Source organism: Sitodiplosis mosellana, unplaced genomic scaffold (assembly GCF_009176505.1).
Source record: "Sitodiplosis mosellana isolate CC-2019 unplaced genomic scaffold, AAFC_SMos_1.0 Smas_scaffold_21, whole genome shotgun sequence".
NCBI lineage: Eukaryota > Metazoa > Arthropoda > Insecta > Diptera > Cecidomyiidae > Sitodiplosis > Sitodiplosis mosellana.
This window is the reverse complement of record NW_022595263.1, coordinates 404,158-422,782: the sequence shown is the minus strand read 5'-3', so window position 1 is coordinate 422,782 and position 18,625 is coordinate 404,158. Positions and strand designations below refer to the sequence as shown.

The 18,625-nt window shown below is 38.8% G+C and overlaps 2 protein-coding genes across 2 annotated transcripts; one reads left to right on the top strand and one right to left on the bottom strand.

Moving 5' to 3' along the window:
* The first annotated feature begins 219 nt into the window (after nucleotides 1-219).
* Nucleotides 220-18,083, top strand: LOC129568708 (dynein axonemal heavy chain 7). Its single transcript, XM_055446952.1, has 32 exons — nucleotides 220-490; nucleotides 562-769; nucleotides 847-1,092; nucleotides 1,175-1,337; nucleotides 1,435-2,370; nucleotides 2,472-3,155; nucleotides 3,232-3,539; nucleotides 3,603-3,730; nucleotides 3,795-3,952; nucleotides 4,044-4,229; nucleotides 4,314-4,508; nucleotides 4,582-5,025; nucleotides 5,121-5,266; nucleotides 5,369-5,569; nucleotides 5,665-5,992; nucleotides 6,055-6,229; nucleotides 6,285-6,721; nucleotides 6,803-7,849; nucleotides 7,925-8,076; nucleotides 8,201-10,609; nucleotides 10,721-10,828; nucleotides 10,917-11,204; nucleotides 11,305-11,496; nucleotides 11,592-11,815; nucleotides 11,893-12,071; nucleotides 12,154-12,326; nucleotides 12,770-13,994; nucleotides 14,167-14,383; nucleotides 16,752-16,909; nucleotides 17,188-17,325; nucleotides 17,417-17,551; nucleotides 17,865-18,083. The coding sequence occupies exons 1-32, from the start codon at nucleotides 220-222 to the stop codon at nucleotides 18,081-18,083; spliced, it is 12,078 nt and encodes a 4,025-aa protein (XP_055302927.1).
* Nucleotides 14,199-15,184, bottom strand: LOC129568616 (uncharacterized). Its single transcript, XM_055446725.1, has 2 exons — nucleotides 14,352-15,184; nucleotides 14,199-14,259 (listed from the first exon to the last, which is right to left on the bottom strand). Exon 1 carries the CDS (start codon nucleotides 14,942-14,944, stop codon nucleotides 14,399-14,401), a length of 546 nt encoding a protein of 181 aa, XP_055302700.1. The 5' UTR covers nucleotides 14,945-15,184; the 3' UTR covers nucleotides 14,199-14,259; nucleotides 14,352-14,398.
* Nucleotides 18,084-18,625: the final 542 nt, after the last annotated feature.

Sequence of the window (18,625 nt, the reverse complement as noted above, 5' to 3'; positions counted from 1 at the left end):
AACAATTTCATTTTTATTTATAAATGAATAACACGGGGCAAACTTATGAATTGTGTTTACCTGTTGAAAACCCACAAAATGCGCAACCGTTTGGCGTCACTATGGATATGCTATTTCTGTTATTAAAACAGATTGAACTTTTTTTGATTTTTAATTTTTTATTGAAGATCTGACTTTCAACAGTTTTTTGTGGTAAGAGAAATAATTTTATTTGAGCAGATGGATAGAAAAAGAAAATTGGGTAAAATTGATGAGAACCCATCGGAATCGAGTGAAAGGCCAAAAGTATTTACAGCATTACATCGTGATCCGAAATATCGAAAAGCAAATGCCGAATTTCTAACGAGACGCCTTCGCTTGGAATTTGATAAGCTGACAACCGCTCGGCCACTTTGCAAAGGGGCCTCAAGCATACCTCCGCTTCCACCGGAATTACGAAAATCACATCGAATCAAATTAAGAACCGATGCAAAAAAATCAAGAAAACGAAGTAATTGCTCATGTATTTCAATGTGATTCCACAAACATGTTGTTGCTTATTTATTGATTGTATTTCCGAAGAATTTCCCAACTACACAAAAATGCGTGAAGAGCGAGAGGAGTTTCGTAAGACATTGGTTGAGTTGATCGTGGCCAAAGAAACTGAAGATAAAACGGGCGACACATTTCCCAATTCACAAGAGCGTCAGCTTTTAAGATATTACTATTATATCAAGCATGGCATAGATACAAATCACATCGCCCCGATGACTAAGCGAATGCTGAATAAGTGAGGAAAATATTGATTTACCGGATTTGAAACGGCTGTTTCATTGCTCTAAACAAATATTGGTTCTAATTTTGAAGGATTCTGCGATTGGTTCCGAAGCGACTGACAAAATGGCAGGACATCATCGATACGAATGTTGATGAAATCAAATCAGAGTACATTTTCGTTTCGAAAAAATCGGTTGTGGATTTCGTACTGGGAAAATCGCTAGATAATTCATGCGACAACCACAGCAGCAGTGGCAGCGGCGACGGCGGTAGTGATGCGAAAATATCTCAGGAACGTCATGAAATAAAAGAAATTGGAAAGCATCATGCACATGTGTAATGAATAATTGTTTATTGATACAATGTTGCGATGCCATACCAACAGTTGCTAGGATGTTTAACGATTTCCTATTTTCAGAATCCATGTGAACCGTCGAGCAATTAGTCGCAACCTCTACGTCATCACACCATGTCTACGACAAATGCTTGCGCTTTGGCACACAACATATACGAAGCTGTGTTTCATCGATGCCGAAGACTTGCTTCGTCATGTTGGTACATTTGATTTGGTTGAATTCATCGTGAGTAATCACTAAGAAATACCATTGTGTGCAATAATGCATGAAATATTAAATGCACGGCCGTAATCAAGCTCAATCATTTTTTAATTTATTGCAGACGACAATAAACAAACAAATTGAAGATACGAGAGAGATTTTGTCCACCAAATGGTATGACGCATTGAAATTGATATTTGGATCGGCGATGAAGAGGAAAGTGATGCCGGACGCAACAAAACCGAGAGCGTTGCATCGATTTTTCGATTGTGTTGCATCACAAATGACTCATTGCTTGCAGGATATTGCCGTGCGAAGTCTCAAAATATTCGTCCAATTCATGAAAAATAGATCCAATCCGAGAATTCAATTGCACGTTATGCTCGAAGACGAAGATCGAATGGTATTTTGTCCGACATTTGTGAAAATTCACACGGAAATTTTGCACATCGTAGAGAGTGTGCTGGGTGCTGTACAGAATTTCGAGCGCATCGAAACAACAATGCCAAATTTCTCCGAATTTCTTCCGCGAAATAATTACCTGAAACCAATCATTGCGGCCGACATAATTGACGAATGTAGAAGGCAAATCACCGATGTTTTGGAAGAGGAACGTATCGTGCCCGAGTTGATGTTACAAGACTTTGATGACTATATGGATTTAATGAATGGCGCCGATGCGGACAAAATTTACAATTTCATGAATTCCAATCCGGCATTTGAAGAGTACTGCGAGCTGATTAATCACTACAATGATGTAGAGTACGAAATATCCGTGAACATTTGGGGCATTGTTTCGATAGGATTTTATGAGTTTCATCGTACCTCATTAATCGGTACGCTCGAAGTGTTAGCTAAATTCATGCAAACTGAACTCCTCACAAAAATGGTTGCCGACCAACAAGCCGACATGGCAAAATTACAAAGTGAATACGAGGAGATATCAAAACAAGCGCTCACCATTCCCAAAAACACCGCCGAACTAATGAATTCAAAAGCGTATACCGAGCGAACACAGGCCGAAGTCATACCAGAAATGGAAAAGAGATTGAAATTGGTAACCAGAGAGAGATAAACATGACCTGTTTCATGATGCTTCAAAGCAAAATGATGTGGGCTTTTTTTCTCATTCGTTTGTTGTTGTTTTTGTTTTTACAGAATTTGGATCATTTCCTTTGGTTGATGGACCAAACAATTTACACGCCATTGGAAATCAAACAGAATAGCATTACGTTTCAGTGGTATTTGAAAATGCCGTCAGTTTTTCTGCAAAATCAACAAATCGTCGAACAGAAAACCATTGAATACCAAGAACTGTTGAGAAAACGGATTGAGCAATTTCGTCGTGATTTGGATTTGTATTGGGAACAGTTATTGGAATACGATGTTTGGGGTGATATTACGCTCGTTGCAAAGTACAAACGCAAAGCGAACGTTTTAGATGCTCGGCTAACGGCTGCACTGGAAAAAATCGAGCGCATAAACGAAGAGGAAAAATCATTTGGTTGGCCACTGTCAGAGTATCCATTGCGAAAGCAGACACATGTGAAATTGATGCCGTATAAAAAACTGTTCGATGCGGGTCAAGATTTTATTGAGAAACGTGATTTATGGCTAAAGAGTCAAGTGGGTACATTCGATCCGGAGGACATAGCCAAGAGCATTGAAACTATTTATGATGATTTATTGAAATTAAGCCAAGGGTTCGAAGAGCATCCGCAATCTCGGCGACTCGCCGAGGATATCAAAATAAATATCGACGAATTTAAATTGAACATGCCAATTATACAAACTCTATGTAATCCAGGGCTGAAGAACCGTCATTGGGAACAAATTTCGGAGGTAAAAATGTGACAAGCTTTGGGTTTTATGTTGATATATTTGAAATACAAAAACTAATTCTCTCGACGCATGTTAGATGGTGGGTTTCCCAATCGTTGTTTCGGCCGAGCTAACGCTGGAAAAGGTTATCGAATTTGGACTGGAAGATTATTTGGCACGGTTCGAAAAGATTTCGCAAAGTGCAACCAAAGAAAATAGTCTCGAGCTTGCCATGAGCAACATGATTGTCGAATGGCAGGGCATCGAGTTTTCCATCCATTTTTTCCGCGACACATACATCTTGGCAAGTGTAAATGATATTCAAACGCTGCTCGACGACCATATCATTAAAACGCAAACCATGAAAAATTCACCATATATCAAACCGTTTGAGACGGAAATTTTGTACGGTTCATTACATCTTCCGAGTGGTTGAAAGAAACAAGTCTAAAAGGCGTTTATTTTCAGATTATGGGAATCAAAATTGGTGCTACTGCAAGAGATTTTGGATGATTGGCTTCGTGTTCAAGCCACATGGATTTATTTGGAGCCGATTTTCTCCAGTCCTGACATTCAACAACAAATGCCCGAAGAAGGTAGGACTAAACTAAAATCGAAGAAAACGAGCACAAATTTATTTCGATTGAATGCAATTGGTAGGGCGACGTTTTGGTGCCGTTGACAAAATTTGGAAGGAGCTTATGAAACAAGTTCATCTAGATCCGGCTGTGATGTCTGTTGTTGATATCGACAAAATGTCGGAAAAACTTAAAAAAGCCTTCAGTTTACTGGAAATAATTCAAAAAGGGCTTCATACCGTATGTTTTTCTTCTTCTTCTTAAAATTCCACTTTTTGTTTTATAACTCGCTAAGAGAAAAAAAAACTCATTTTGTTACTTGGTGTTTTAGTACCTCGAGAAGAAACGCTTGTACTTTCCAAGATTTTATTTCCTCTCAAACGATGGTTTACTGGAAATTTTGGCTGAAACAAAAGATCCAACTCGAGTGCAACTTCATCTTAAAAAGTGTTTCGAAGGCATCAGTTCGTTAACATTCACTGACATGCTTGAAGTAGCTGTTATGAAATCGTCTTATGTAAATAAAATCTTAAAACACAAATCCAGCTCAAAGCATAAAGTGGTGCTTGATATTTCGTTTGAATATTTTTAAAAAATATAGGGTGAAGAGGTTGAATTAACGCAGGTAATATCAACGGCAAAAGCACGTGGTCAAGTTGAAAAATGGCTTCTCGAATTGGAGCGTGTAATGAAGGAAACGGTTCTGGCGCAAATTTTCGATGCGATTGAAAGTTATTCGAGCCAAGAATTTGGCGAATGGATTTTGCAGTGGTCGGGGCAATTTGTATGCGCATCAGTAGACACATATTTTCGGTTTGAAAGTAAATATCACATTTTTCCTTTGATTTTCCGTTTTATTTTTCTGGCAGACTCATGCAACTTTCCTCGTCGAGTTTACCAAACAGATTGATGCAGCCTTACTGTCAACAAACAATACAAAGTTTGCATTCGAGAAAACAGCGCAAAAGCTCGAGAGGCAAATTGAAAAAACCGTTTCGTTACTTAGACGAAATCTATCACCCGGCAAGCGTTTAAATTTACGAACTTTACTGATATTGCTCATTCAAGCGCAGAATATTTTAAACCGTTTAATTGAAAAGAATGTCGATTCAGTGGAACATTTCGAGTGGATGGGTCAAATGCGCTACTATTTCGACGAGTATAAAATCGAAGTAAAGATGCTGTTGTCAAAATTACTTTATGGTTTCGAGTATATTGGCAATAAATCTTGTATGGTTATCACTCCATTGACTGACCGATGCTATCGCACTGTTTTTGTTGGACTCAATCAACATTTCGGCATGGCACTACAGGTAACGTTGCATTACAGATTTGTGATTTGTGGCCTTTCAGCAACTACAACAATTTATGGAATGTGTAATCAACGGTGATTGTTTGATTTTTGAAGGGTGAGGCTGGCATAGGAAAAACGGAAATAGTCAAAGATTTGGCCAAGGCACTTGCCAGATATTGCATTTCATTCAATTGTGCCTACGATTTGGACTACATTGTAATGAGTAAATTCTTCAAAGGACTAGCTGCATGCGGAGCATGGTAAATATATACGTACACATCCACTTTGTATGGCGCGCTGTAAACAATTTGAAACTATGTTGTAAAATGTTTGCAATTTTCCGTCCTCTCTTCACACTCAAGGGTTTGCTTTGACAATTTTAATCATATCGAGTCGGGTGTCTTGTCTGTTGTGGCACATTATATGCAAACGATCCAAGAGGCATTGAAGTTGGCCCAACCGAATTTCATCATCGATGGTATAATGTTGCCGATGAATTCGAGCTGCGCTATTTTTACTACGCTCAGTTCATTGAAACCGATAAATTGTCACGAGAAATTACAGTATGCATAATTTATCAGATGCAAAATGTTTTCAGGAGGCTTTATTTAAAGTTGTTGGTTTTTGTTCATATGTGTGTATTGTAATTTAATTTTAGTGACAATCTCAAGACTTTGTTCCGACCGATATCGATGATGTTGCCCGATATGAAGCGCATAGCCGAAATCGAATTGCTATCGCATGGTTTCGAAAATGCACAGTCATTAGGGATTAAAATCATTACGATGTTTCAATTATGTAAGGAGCAGCTAATAGCTCAGCCGCATTATGATTTCGGGATGCGAACCATGAAAACCGTGTTGGAAATGAGCGAACGAGCCAAAATCGGAGGAGCGACCGAGAAAAATGAAGAGGCAATGCTCATTGAAATTATTCGCAAAACCATTTTATGCACACTAGATGATGAAGATGTTTCTATTTTTGAGGTAAAGTTTCGAAACATCTGTTCCGAAACGATAAAGTACTAACAAATATCCATTTTATTAAGTCTATTTTAAGCGACATTTTCGGCAATAAATGTACCAAGCCGTCTGAATCGCCCATACGGCAAGCCATTGTCGATGCTTGCACGGCACAAAATATAAATGCGACGAAATATTTTGTGGAAAAAGTTTATCAACTTTACGAAATGTTGCACATCCGTGCCGGGATAATGATCGTCGGTGACATTGGTGAGCCTTCCATTTTGCTCATGAAAAAACCTCAAGCATAATCCAGTCGGTGATTCATTTGCAGGCAAAACGACGACATATCGAGTTCTCAGAGAAGCACTGGCCATTTTGGAACAACGACCGCCAACGACGGCGGCGACGGAAATAAAAGAGAGCCATCCGATGTGCACGATTATTAATCCGAAAAGTGTAACTATTGGTCAATTGTATGGTGGTTTCGATGAAAAATCGCATGAATGGCGAGATGGCATTTTGGCAATAAATTTCAAGCATTTTATCAATGCCAACGACACTGACAACGAATACAAACGAAAGTGGTTAATATTCGATGGGCCCGTCGATACGGTTTGGATGGAGAATATCAATAGCGTGTTGGATGATAATCGAAAACTTTGTCTCACTTCGGGTGATATATTTTATTTGAGCAGCTCCATGAATCTTTTATTCGAAGCATTGGATTTGGCAGACGCATCACCAGCAATTGTAAAACCACTTTTTCGTTTATTTCTCGGTTGCCCCCGAAATGCTTACAAAATTTATAATTCACATTTTCGATGCTTTTAGGTGTCTCGTTGTGGTGTCGTTTACATGTCGTCGGTTTCGTTGGGCTGGCAGCCATTGCTCGAGCAATGGAAAGCAAAATTACCACACATTCTCGAAGATGTGAACAAGCAAGAAATAACCAATTTGTTTATGCGATTTTGTCCAATCCTTTTGTATTTCGTTCGGCATTCATTCGGAGCAAGGGGAATGCTATACACAACCGATTCGAATTTGATAACGTCGCTAATGAACCTCTTTGAATGCTTTATCGACGATTACTATGATGAAAAAACCACATCAACACTCACCGAACTGGATGTTCGGGCGCAACTGGAGGGAATGTTCTTCTTCTCTTGCATATGGTCATTGGGCGGTGCATTGCCTAGTGAAACGAGTCGCTTGTCATTTTCAGTGCTATTCCATGGCTTATTGTTGAAAGACTTTCCAAACGAACTTTATGAAAAGTTTAATATTCCCGACGAACTACAAGTGACCAGTTTGACAAAGCCGTACATTTTTACAATACCGAAGGCGGGCAGTGTTTTTGATTATCGCTTTATTTGCGAAGGCAAGGGCAAATGGAAATTATGGTCGGATGAAATCGCTATAGCACCTCCATTATCTCGTGATATCCCCGTCAATCAAATCATAATTACAACTAAAGAGACTGTTCGCATTTATGCACTCCTCGATTTACTTGTACGCCATGGAAAAGCCACTCTACTCGTTGGGCCAACAGCAACCGGCAAAACCATTTATGCTCACGATTTCTTATCGAAGAAAATCGATCAACACGCTTATGTTTCAATTAACATGAATTTTACAGCGAACACAACGGCAAAACAAGTGCAACAAATTATTATGGCGCGATTGAGTAAGCGTCGCAAAGGGGTATTTGGTCCGCCTCTAGGCAAACAATGCGTCATTTTCGTTGATGACCTTTCATTACCAGAACCAGACGATCAAAGTAGCTCACAGTCGGCAGTCGAACTACTTCGCATGTGGATTGATCACTCCATTTGGTATGAACACAAGGACTTTGTACCAACCAAACTCATCGATTTGCAGGTTGGCTTCTGATTTCATGATAAATCTTGAACATTTTGCGTACGTTTGCTACGTTTTAATATTAATAAATTTCAGATCATGTGTTCAATGCTCTCGCCCCAATATAACGGACGAAGCATCACTCCACGGTTTTTACGCCACTTCAACATCATTGCGGTCGATGAATTCAATAACGAGATTCTTCGGTCTATTTTCAGTAAAATCGTTTTATGGCATTTGGATGCGCGGTAATTTTTCCCCATAAAATCTCCTTTAATTCAATATTACTCTCCAAACACGGTTTTTATTTTGATTTGCGTCTCCTCTTGATGTTTTTTATTTACCTTTTTGTTAATTTTGTTTCTCTTTTAGCGGATTTTCCAAGGAATTCGATCCTTGTATTGATGAAATCGTTCTTGGAACTATGTCTATTTATAATGAGGTTCAAAAAATATTGCTGCCCACACCCGCCAAATCTCATTATCAATTCAATGTTCGTGATTTTTCGCGAGTCGTTCAAGGTGTTCTGCTGTCGGTGCCTGAGGCGATTGAAGGAATCGATACAATGCGAAGGCTTTGGGCACATGAGATTGGGCGTGTGTACGGTGACCGTCTGGTCAATGCTTCAGATCAACAGTGGTTATTCGATCAGATTTGTCGAGCCGTTGAAAGTAATTTACATACCACACCACAAGAGCTGTTCAGTCGATTTATCGATGCGGGCAAACCGATTATACCAGACAATTTACGTAAGCTGATGTTTTGTGATTTTACAAATCCAAAAGCAGACACTCGAAATTACTTGGAGGTTCAGGACTTGGATGAGCTTCGATATGTCGTGGAGTGTTATCTTGTTGAATTTAATAACATGTCGAAACGACCAATGAATTTAACAATGTTTCGATACACTGTCGAACATTTGTCTAGAATATGCCGTGTTTTAAAACAACCACGATCTCATGCGTTGTTAATCGGCATCGGTGGATCTGGACGACAGTCTTACACTCGTTTGGCCGCTCACATTATGGACTATGAACTATTCCAAATTGAACTGAGTCGAACCTACTCGTTGGAGGAATGGACGGAATTTTTGAAGGCTATGCTTTTGAAAGTCAGCTCAACCGAATCCCATGGAGTATTTCTCATAACCGATGCTCAAATAAAGGACGTTCGATTTTTGGACGACATCAGCAATCTCTTGCAATCGGGTGAAGTTTTACGTTTATTTGACCCGGATGAAATTAAGGATATTTGCGAAAAAATGCTAGCGATTGACAAGCAACGAGATAAAACACTTCAAACCGATGGATCGCCAAAGGCATTGTATGAATTTTTCGTTAATTTGATTCGTGAACAATTGCATGTGATTTTATGCATGTCACCAGCTTGTAATCGCTTCCACGAAATAATTCGTGACTATCCATCAGTTATAAATGCCTGCAGTATTTCATGGTTCCATCCATGGCCCGACGATGGTTTGTATGCAGTCGCACAACGATTTTTAACCGAAGAAGGTTTTGAACATCTAACCGAACCTGAAACATCAGCCGCCATAATAATGTTCATGGAATTTTTCACAAGCACAATGTCATTGACTCAGGAAATTTTCATGCAACACCATCAACGTGTCAACATTCCGCCAATGAGTTATGTCGAATCGATAACCATATTCAAAGATAAATTGGTGAAGAAAAAATTGGAATTTATGAAACGAGAAAAAAAATATCGAATCAGTTTGGAGCGAGTGGCGGAATCGTCCGAACAAATGGTTTCAATGCAAGATTCAATCGATGCACTGGAGCCACAATGCAAGATAGCCTCGGAAAAAGTTTCGAAGCAAGTTTCTGATGTGCAAACGGCGCAGGAAGCGGTCGATGAACAGCGTGAAGTTGTTAAAAAGGACGAACTAACTGTTTCCGACCAATCGGCTCAGGCCAATGACTTGGAGGAACATTGTAAAAATATAATGGAAGACGTTATACCTCAGATGAAGGAAGCCGAAGAGTCTTTGTCTTCGTTGACCCCAGCCGATTTGGCATCGGTTCGTACGATGAAAAGCCCTCCGATGCCCGTAAAAGTCGTTATGGAAGACATTTGCATTTTGCGTGACATAAAACCGGAAAAAGCGACGGTAACCATCGAAGACTACTGGTCGTTGTCGAAAAAGATGCTTAACGATCCGAAATATGTAGAGTATTTGCTAACGCTGGATAAAGACATGATTCCGGATCACATAAGCGAAAAGCTACAGGAAAAAGTACTGTCAAATGATGCATTCGATGTGGAAAAAATTAAACTAATTTCGGTAGCATGTGAAATGCTGTGCAAATGGGTGATTGCCATTGTGAAATATGATAGAGCTGCCAAAATTGCTCTACCCAAACGGCTTGAATTGAAAGAAGCGGAAACAATTCGTGATGCATCGATAGCGCAATTAAATTCGAAAACCGAAGAGCTTCGTTTGCTCGAAGACAATTTGAGCGATTTGCAAAAGCAATTGAAAATTGAGAAGGATAATTTCGAGAGCTTAAAATCGGATCATGAACGGTGCAGCAAAAGATTACAGCGCGCAACTGAAATAGTCGCATCGCTAGGCGGTGAAAAAGAGCGGTGGCAACAGTCAATGGAAGACATACAAACGAAATCAAAATATCTCATCGGCGATGTGCTCGTTTCGAGTGGAATTGTTGCCTATTTGGGCCAGCTTACGGAATCATATCGACGCAAACAGATTCAAAGTTGGATTGAAAAATGCACTTCACTCGGTTTATACTGTGATCCGTGAGTAAATAGAAAATAAAAAAAATAGTTCTCTCCACTCCCCCCTCTCTCTCTGTATGAGACTCCGAATATCCATCTCATTCATCGATTCATTCATTTTTTCTCATTCAGTGAATTTAAAGTGGAGAACGTTTTTGCCGACAAAGTTCAAGTGAAATCGTGGAATGTTTTTGGGTTGCCCGACAATCGATTTTCCGTTGAAAGTGCAGTTATTTTGCAGTTAAGTTGAAGCGATAAAATCATTTTATCCACTGTCTGAAATCAACGTTTGTGTTCGACATTCTTCTTTCTTTTTTTTCCTCTGCAGAAATACACGTCGATGGACGTTAATAATAGATCCACAAGGTTTCGCAAACAAATGGATTAAAAATTTGGAAAAAGAAAATCGAATATGCATCATTCAAGTAAGCCAACCAGACTATTTACGTGTTCTTGAGAATGCGATTCAGTATGGGCTGCCGGTTTTGATGGAGAATGTAGGTCTTGATTTGGAGCCGTGTATGGAATCCGTTTTAATGAAAGAAGTATTTAGGCAAAGTGGCACACGTCACATCAAGCTGGGCGAAAGCCTTATCGAATACAATGACGCCTTCAGGTAAATTGAAGCATCATTATTGGATCTGTTTTTCAAATCGTTTTCCTTTTTCTGTTCATTTAATAATAAAATTGTTATCTCCCACAACAATCATTTCTAGAATCTACCTTACAACGAAATTGGCGAAACCGCATTATCCAGCTGAAGTAGCGGCAAAAGTGGCTATTTTGGATTTCAGAGTAACTTCAGCTGGAATGGAATCGTATTTGCTCGGTGTAACTGTTCTAAGAGAGAGATCAGATGTCGAAGCAGAGAAAAGTCAAATCGTTTCAATGAAAGTGGACACAAATAGGTAAACAAGTTATTTAGGAAAATAAGCGTAAACTTACCGCATTCAAAATTTTCATTAATATCATATCGTAAATCAATAAAATCAAATCCATACAGAACACTTATCAACGAGGAAAACAAAATTCTCGACACGCTCTCAACCGATGATCATCTATTGGAGCACGATGCTGCGGTGCAATTAATCAGTGCGTCGAAAATTCAAATAAATGAATTACTTGAAAAAATTAGTGTTGCCAAAGTGACCGAAAAGCAAATTGATGTAACACGCATGGCATACAAACCGCTGGCCGCACATGCCAGCATCATTTATTTTACCATCGGTAATAATGGGCATTGACAACGGGCAAACCATGATGCATGACACTGACCCACTTCATTCTAATTTCTTTCCATTTAGATGAATTGATGAACATAAATCAAATGTACCAATACAGTTTGTCATGGTTTGTGGGTCATCTTACATCGGCCATCGACAATACGGATAAAGTCGACGATGTCCAGCAACGAATCAAAGACTTAAAAAAATACCTTACCTATTTTATCTACACCAAATTGTGTCGAAGTCTTCAAGAGAAGGTATACCGTATTCGAATTGAAATCTAAAATGAATATCAGATAAACAAACACTTAGTGAACAAACATTCAACATTGGAAACAGGAAAAAATTGTCTTTTCAACACTTCTTGCAAAGAATGTCAGCATTACGGAAAAATTGGCCACCAAAGAAGAATGGGAATGCCTATTCTCAAGTGGCAAGCTGAAAAATTGGAATGAAAATGACCCTAACAAACCTGATTGGATATCTACTCAAACATGGTCGGCACTCAAAAGGTGAGAATAACCGATATTTTCCGTCTTTTTTTCTCCAACATTTCAAATGTTTGTTCAAAGAATTTGAGTCGAATCTAATATTAAGCCAACATTGATGGAATGCAACATATAGTCCAGAAGAAAGGAATATATATAGATAGAAGAAGAATTCCTTGAAGCGTCATAAAATGTATGATAAAGGTCAAATATTTTCAATTTGTTCACCGCAAATTGTGTTTGAAATTTCCAGTGATATTCAATCATACAACTTGAAAAGAACTATCAGATTCATTCCAACAAAGCTTCTTGTTTTGGTCGTTTGATGTTATCATTTTCAATTCAACGACGAAAATGGAAATGCAACAAAAAAAGCACACATTTGGTTTATACATTCTAAGAGATATATCGCACTTTACTGTTGACATAAAAATAAGTTGCTCTTTATAGCATATCATTTTTGGCAGGCTCTCGACGGTGGCTAGTTTTTCCGATGTTATAGACAAGCTGCTGGAAAATGAGTCACAGTGGCGAAATTATGCCAAACAGACCGAGTCAAATGAAATTAATTTTCCTGCTGGCTGTTATCGTTCCGATTTGACATCGTTTCAGAAGCGATTGCTGTTCTCTTGCTTTCAGCCAATGAAATTGATTGTCGCCCTTTATTCGTTCATTGATGAGACACTGGGCAGTGAATTTACCGAGTCACCCCCTTTCGATTTGGCATCGGCATTTGGCGATTCAACATGTTGCAAACCGTTGCTCTTCATTTTATCATCGAATTACGATCCAATAAAAAGCATTCGACATCTGGCCGAGACACAATTAATCGATCGAAATCGATTGACATCGTTGTCGATGGCGATGGGTGAACAGCAAAATTCATTAGCAATAAAATTGGTGGAAGACGGAATTAAATCGGGTGATTGGGTTATTTTACAAAATTGTCATTTGGCCATCGATTGGATGAGCGTTCTGGAACGAATATGCGATAATCTTGCACCGGACACAACGAATCAAGATTTTCGTTTATGGCTCACATCGCATTCGACGCACATTTTTCCACTATCGATAATTCAGGGTAGCGTGAAACTTGTCAACGAACCACCAAAACGATTGCGAGGTACGTTGATGCGCACATTTAGTTGCCAACCACTCACCGACGACAGCTGGATAAGTGAAAACAAGCATCCGAATCAACTCAAAGCACTGCTGTATTCGTTGAGTTTCTTGCACGGTGCCATTTTGGAACGACGTAATTTCGACTCAATTGGTTGGAATCACCATGCATACGATTTCAATGACACGGATCTTTTCATGAGCATTTATCAATTCTATGAATACTTGAATGCATTTAATAGCATTCCATTTGAAACTTTACAAACATTGCTAGCGGAGTGCAATTATGGGGGTCACATGAATGACATTACCGATCTCAAATGCTTGAAATTATTCACCGAACATTTTTGCTCACGTGAATTCTGCGAAAGCGGTGGCAAATTGGCGAATAATACGATGAAAATTGAGGCCTACTTTCCGGATAATTACTCGACAATTGATTCGATTATAAGTCATATAAAAAGTCTAGACGATAAAAATGATGCCTCCGTTTGCGGATTGCATCCGAATTCAAACGTTCTGCGCGAACGAAATGAAACCAATTTTCTGATTGCAAATGTTACATTAGCACAGGTTAGCCTTGAACTTTATTTTATTTTTCCTGCATTTTTTGATGGTTTACATTTTTTTTTACTTTATGCATCCATTTCTTTCAGAACTTTGGCATTCCCGACGGCGAAGTATACTTTCCAAACAAACTCCATTTTGAATCAAATTTATGGCATTTCTTTTTTTCCGTTTTCAGGACTATTCGTTGAGATCATCAGAGAATGAGCCGTTGCTTAATGCGGTCAAAGATATTTTAGAAGCCTTACCAAATGAGTTTGACCTAAAAATACTGAATGAAAAGCATCCAACCTCAAATTCACTGAATTTGGTGCTACTACAAGAGATACGGCAATACAACCGATTACTAAATTGCATACGTACCACATCGATGGAGGTTTTAGACGCAATTCAAGGTATTCAATTTCTAATTATTTTTCACTTTGGAATAGATTGTCGATTATGCTTTCGACACAGTCGTTTCCAATGCTTTCCACCATGGCCTCTTCTTCAGTAGTTAAGCGTTTCAAATCCACTTTGATTTTCGTACGATGGTCCAAGTAATTTTCCAGACGATCCATAACATCCGGCCATACGATTTTCTGAACTGCTTCATCTGTCATTACATTCTCCAGTTCATCATCATCATTATCATCATCTACATCATCCGATTTCGCATGATTTATTTCACTGCATCGCTTTAGAATATCATTTAAATACACTGATGAAACATCATCCTTTGATAGCTCAATAGTTTCCAATTCAAAGCCCAATGATGGCAGCTTTACTTCGTTGAAATTCAATAACTCATTCACTGAGCTCTCGGTTAAAATCAAATTGAACTTGTGCGTCAGCAAATCCACAAACGAGTCAATTGAAATTTGATGAATATTCTGAAGCAATTCCTTTAAATGAGAATGGATTTTCAGCATTTCTGCAATTTTGTTTTTGGTTTCAGTGATTTTTGAGCAAGTCATTTCGTCAGTAGCTAGCGTCGCGGCACGTAACTTGTCAATCGATTTCAATTTAGTGGAAATTTCATCGTGAATTGTTTGTTGCAAACGATAAGCCTGTATGCATAAAATGGAATATGAAAATGAAGTAAGAGGAAAGAAAATGGGAAAAAGAATGTTTTTCGGTGTGTGTGTGTGTTTTTTTCTTCTTCTATCTATCTTCTCTACTACCTTGAGTGCTTCATAAACGATTCGAAGATTGTTATCTTTCAGGAATCCGGGGGCAATTTCACAAACGGCTTTCTTGGGTTTATCGATGGGCGTTCTCGTATGCATCGCTTTTTCGTAGTTCGATGTAAATGTATCGACCCTCTCAATCCGACTTAATGCCGTTTCGTATTTGCGTGAACCAGCTGCTGTTATTGAATTATTCAAATTCCCATGACGTATTTTGCGAATGGAATCGCTGAGATCGGTGTTGTTCTCACAGCAACCATCTTTCGTTTGATTGTAGTACACAAACTTCCGAAGCTTTCTAATTGATCGCTCATATTTTTTGCTGCATAAAATATTCAAACGTCATAATGGCACATTGAAAATGATAACCTAATTAGATTACGTACTTGATGTTTTCAATTTTCAATTTATGCTCGCCGTTAAGTCGATTAACGGAACGATCAATAGTTTTGATTGAATCAATTTCGAATATTTTGTCGCGTTGCTTGAGCATTTCTTCCACCTTGCGGAAGCGAAGTGACTGTGTATGTTCAATATCGCATTCTTGTGTCAGCCAATCTTCCCATTCGAGCGTTTCCAAGATGTGACGCTGTTCATCGGTTGAATTTTCGTATTGCTTTAGAATTTTTTCGCATTCAACACGTTTTCGCCTGCGATTAATCGCCCTTATTTCATCGAATCCAGGGGGTGATTCCATATCGAGTGCATCGTTCACTTGAAAGAGTTGACTCTTTTCAACACCCATTCGATATCGAATTTGCGGTAAGTAAGGCTTCGTCTGAGCGGATTGTTCACGAAAGACGGTTTGGCAACTCACTGACCGCGATTTTGCTTGCGGCTTTGATGGCGTCTTATCAGTAATCTTGTTGTTGTCATCCGTATTTGGCCGATGTAATTGAATGTGGCCACTTTTCGTAGCAAGCGGAATATTAAAAAATTTCGCTCTATTGCGCCCTGATGCGTAGTGATTATATTCCGTTTGAAATGCACCTATTGAGTTCAGGAAAAACGGAACACAATATCAAAAGAAGGATTTATTTGGAAAATTGAAAATTGATGAATCGCAAAAGTCTTACCGTTAATTTCGGGTGTTTTGGGCAATTGATTTCGTTGTAATACGGCTAAGCTGCGTGGTCGTTGTGGCAATTCAGAGAACATCGAATTGAAATTCGTATAAATATTTACTGGTGCGGTTTTGGTCAAAGCAATCGCATTTTCCCTTTGAATATCCCTAGAGTTACCCGTCGTATAAATCGGGTCGTATATATGGTCGAAAGCACGCGCTTCGGATTTCGTATAACTTTTATAGAACATTTTTCAATCTAACATACACACACTCACACTCTCTCTTTCAACTGTGCTAACGCGATACACAAACCAATTTCAAACCGAACAGAAAGTGATATGAACGTTTATCTCGATTATCAATTCAGGAGCACAGTTCGAGCATTATGACAAATTGTTTAATTTGATTTTCGGAAACGAAAGCACAACTTCGGGGGGGCCAACAGAAACAATAACAATAATAACGTTGACGATGACGATGACGACAGGCAAATTAATCGATTTCTGTTTGTTTTTGTACTTTCGACAGGCCGAATCATTCTGTCGCGCGATATAGAAACCGTTGCTATGGCGATCGCTAATTCGAAAATACCAACTGTTTGGTTAATGAATTCGTATCCAACCCTGAAATCACTTGGCAGTTTTGTCAAGGATCTGCAACAAAGGATAACATTTTTCCAGGTGATTATAAATACACAAAGGACGATTAATTAGTTGCATAGAACAAGCAGAAAACAGAAGCCATTTCTCTAACATCCATTATGTACGAACAAACAAAATCAGGGGAGCTTATACAAGATTTATCGATTACATAAGATGAATGAGAATAAGTGAGCAAGCACACGCATACACACACATTGCATTTTGTGTGCCACGAACCTGAAAATAGTCAAAGACTTTGCGAAAAGGCTTAGCTCGTAAAAACCTAAATTCACTTTTGTAATTTGTATTCAATGTAAATGCAGGCATGGATTGAAACTGGTTCGCCTCGGATCTATTGGTTACCGGCATTCTTTTCAGCTCAATCATTTCTTGCGGCCATTCAACAGAACTACTCCCGCAACCATGGCATCGCGTACAATCTCTTGACATTCGATTATTTGGTAAATTTATTTATTTCTTTATCTCCTTTTCTGTTTGTTTGCTTACGTCCATTCTGTGTACATTTGTGTACTTGGTGCGCTTACACTGCAGACAGATGAGACGGCCGATGGTGAATGTGTACCGGAAATTGGATGCTTAGTAAATGGTCTGTTTTTGGATGGAGCTGCATGGTTGAACCATTTGGTTGAAGCAAAAAATGGTTTCCTCTTCGATGAAATGGTAACGGTGAGTATACTATGCTGCTGCCTGCTGCGGTGGCTGCTGCTACTGCTGCTGCTGCTGCTCGTCCTTGATTGGATGCTACATTTTAATTCATTCGCTGCAAAGTACAATGTAAACTAAGCGAATAATTCATTCGTTGCACTTCTATTATAATGAAAATGTCGGGGTGGCGACCGACTCCTTTCTGAATTTATTGTTACGATGGAGTGCTCAATAAAGGCGAGCATAAAACACCTTGATTGTTTTGTCCAAATGAAATGGGCAAAACGGTTTTGTTTTCATCACTAAATGGTACTTTTGTTTAACACTCACACAGATCCACGTAAAGCCAACGAAGCGAGACGATCTAATTTTGGCGGATGGTAATTTCTACGAATGCCCCTTATATAAAACCTTGAAGCGTCAGGTTTTAACATGTGGCAAGAAGAAAAGTAGCAATCTTATAACATTCGTTCATCTAAAGTGCAGTGACGATCTTTCGCCCAATCACTGGATTCTTCGTGGATGTGCGCTGATATGTCAATTAAACGATTAAAAATGAGATTGCAATCGCTCGACGTGTTGTAGTACATGCTCAATATGCCACGCTCTATTTAATAAATTTTAGCATTTAAGTATCTATTCATTTGGAAATGAAGCAATTTACATGATAATCCATAAATAAATTTCCAATTAAGCGATGCTTTCAATATAAGAGAGATAAAAAAAAACAAATCGTAAGCGGATTACCAATTCACAAGTGGATAAAGGTGAGCCAGAATGAATACTTCAAGGAGATTTGCAATTATTTGCCGAAATTGAAAAGCCATCGAAATTAATGTTCATCGCTATTCTCCCAGTCTCTTTCTCTCTCTTTCCGCCTCTGTCTTTTCCTATACCTTCCCTCTGTCCCGCACTGACATTCAAAATAATGATTTATTTTAATAGTTTGGATTTGAATAAAGCGACCGACCATAATAAAATGGAATAAGTGTGATTGAACCCATTATTCAGACATTGTCTTGTTTTGCACCGTTTTGAGCACACCAGCCAAAAACACATGCATATACACACACATATACGTACGCCCGACAACCG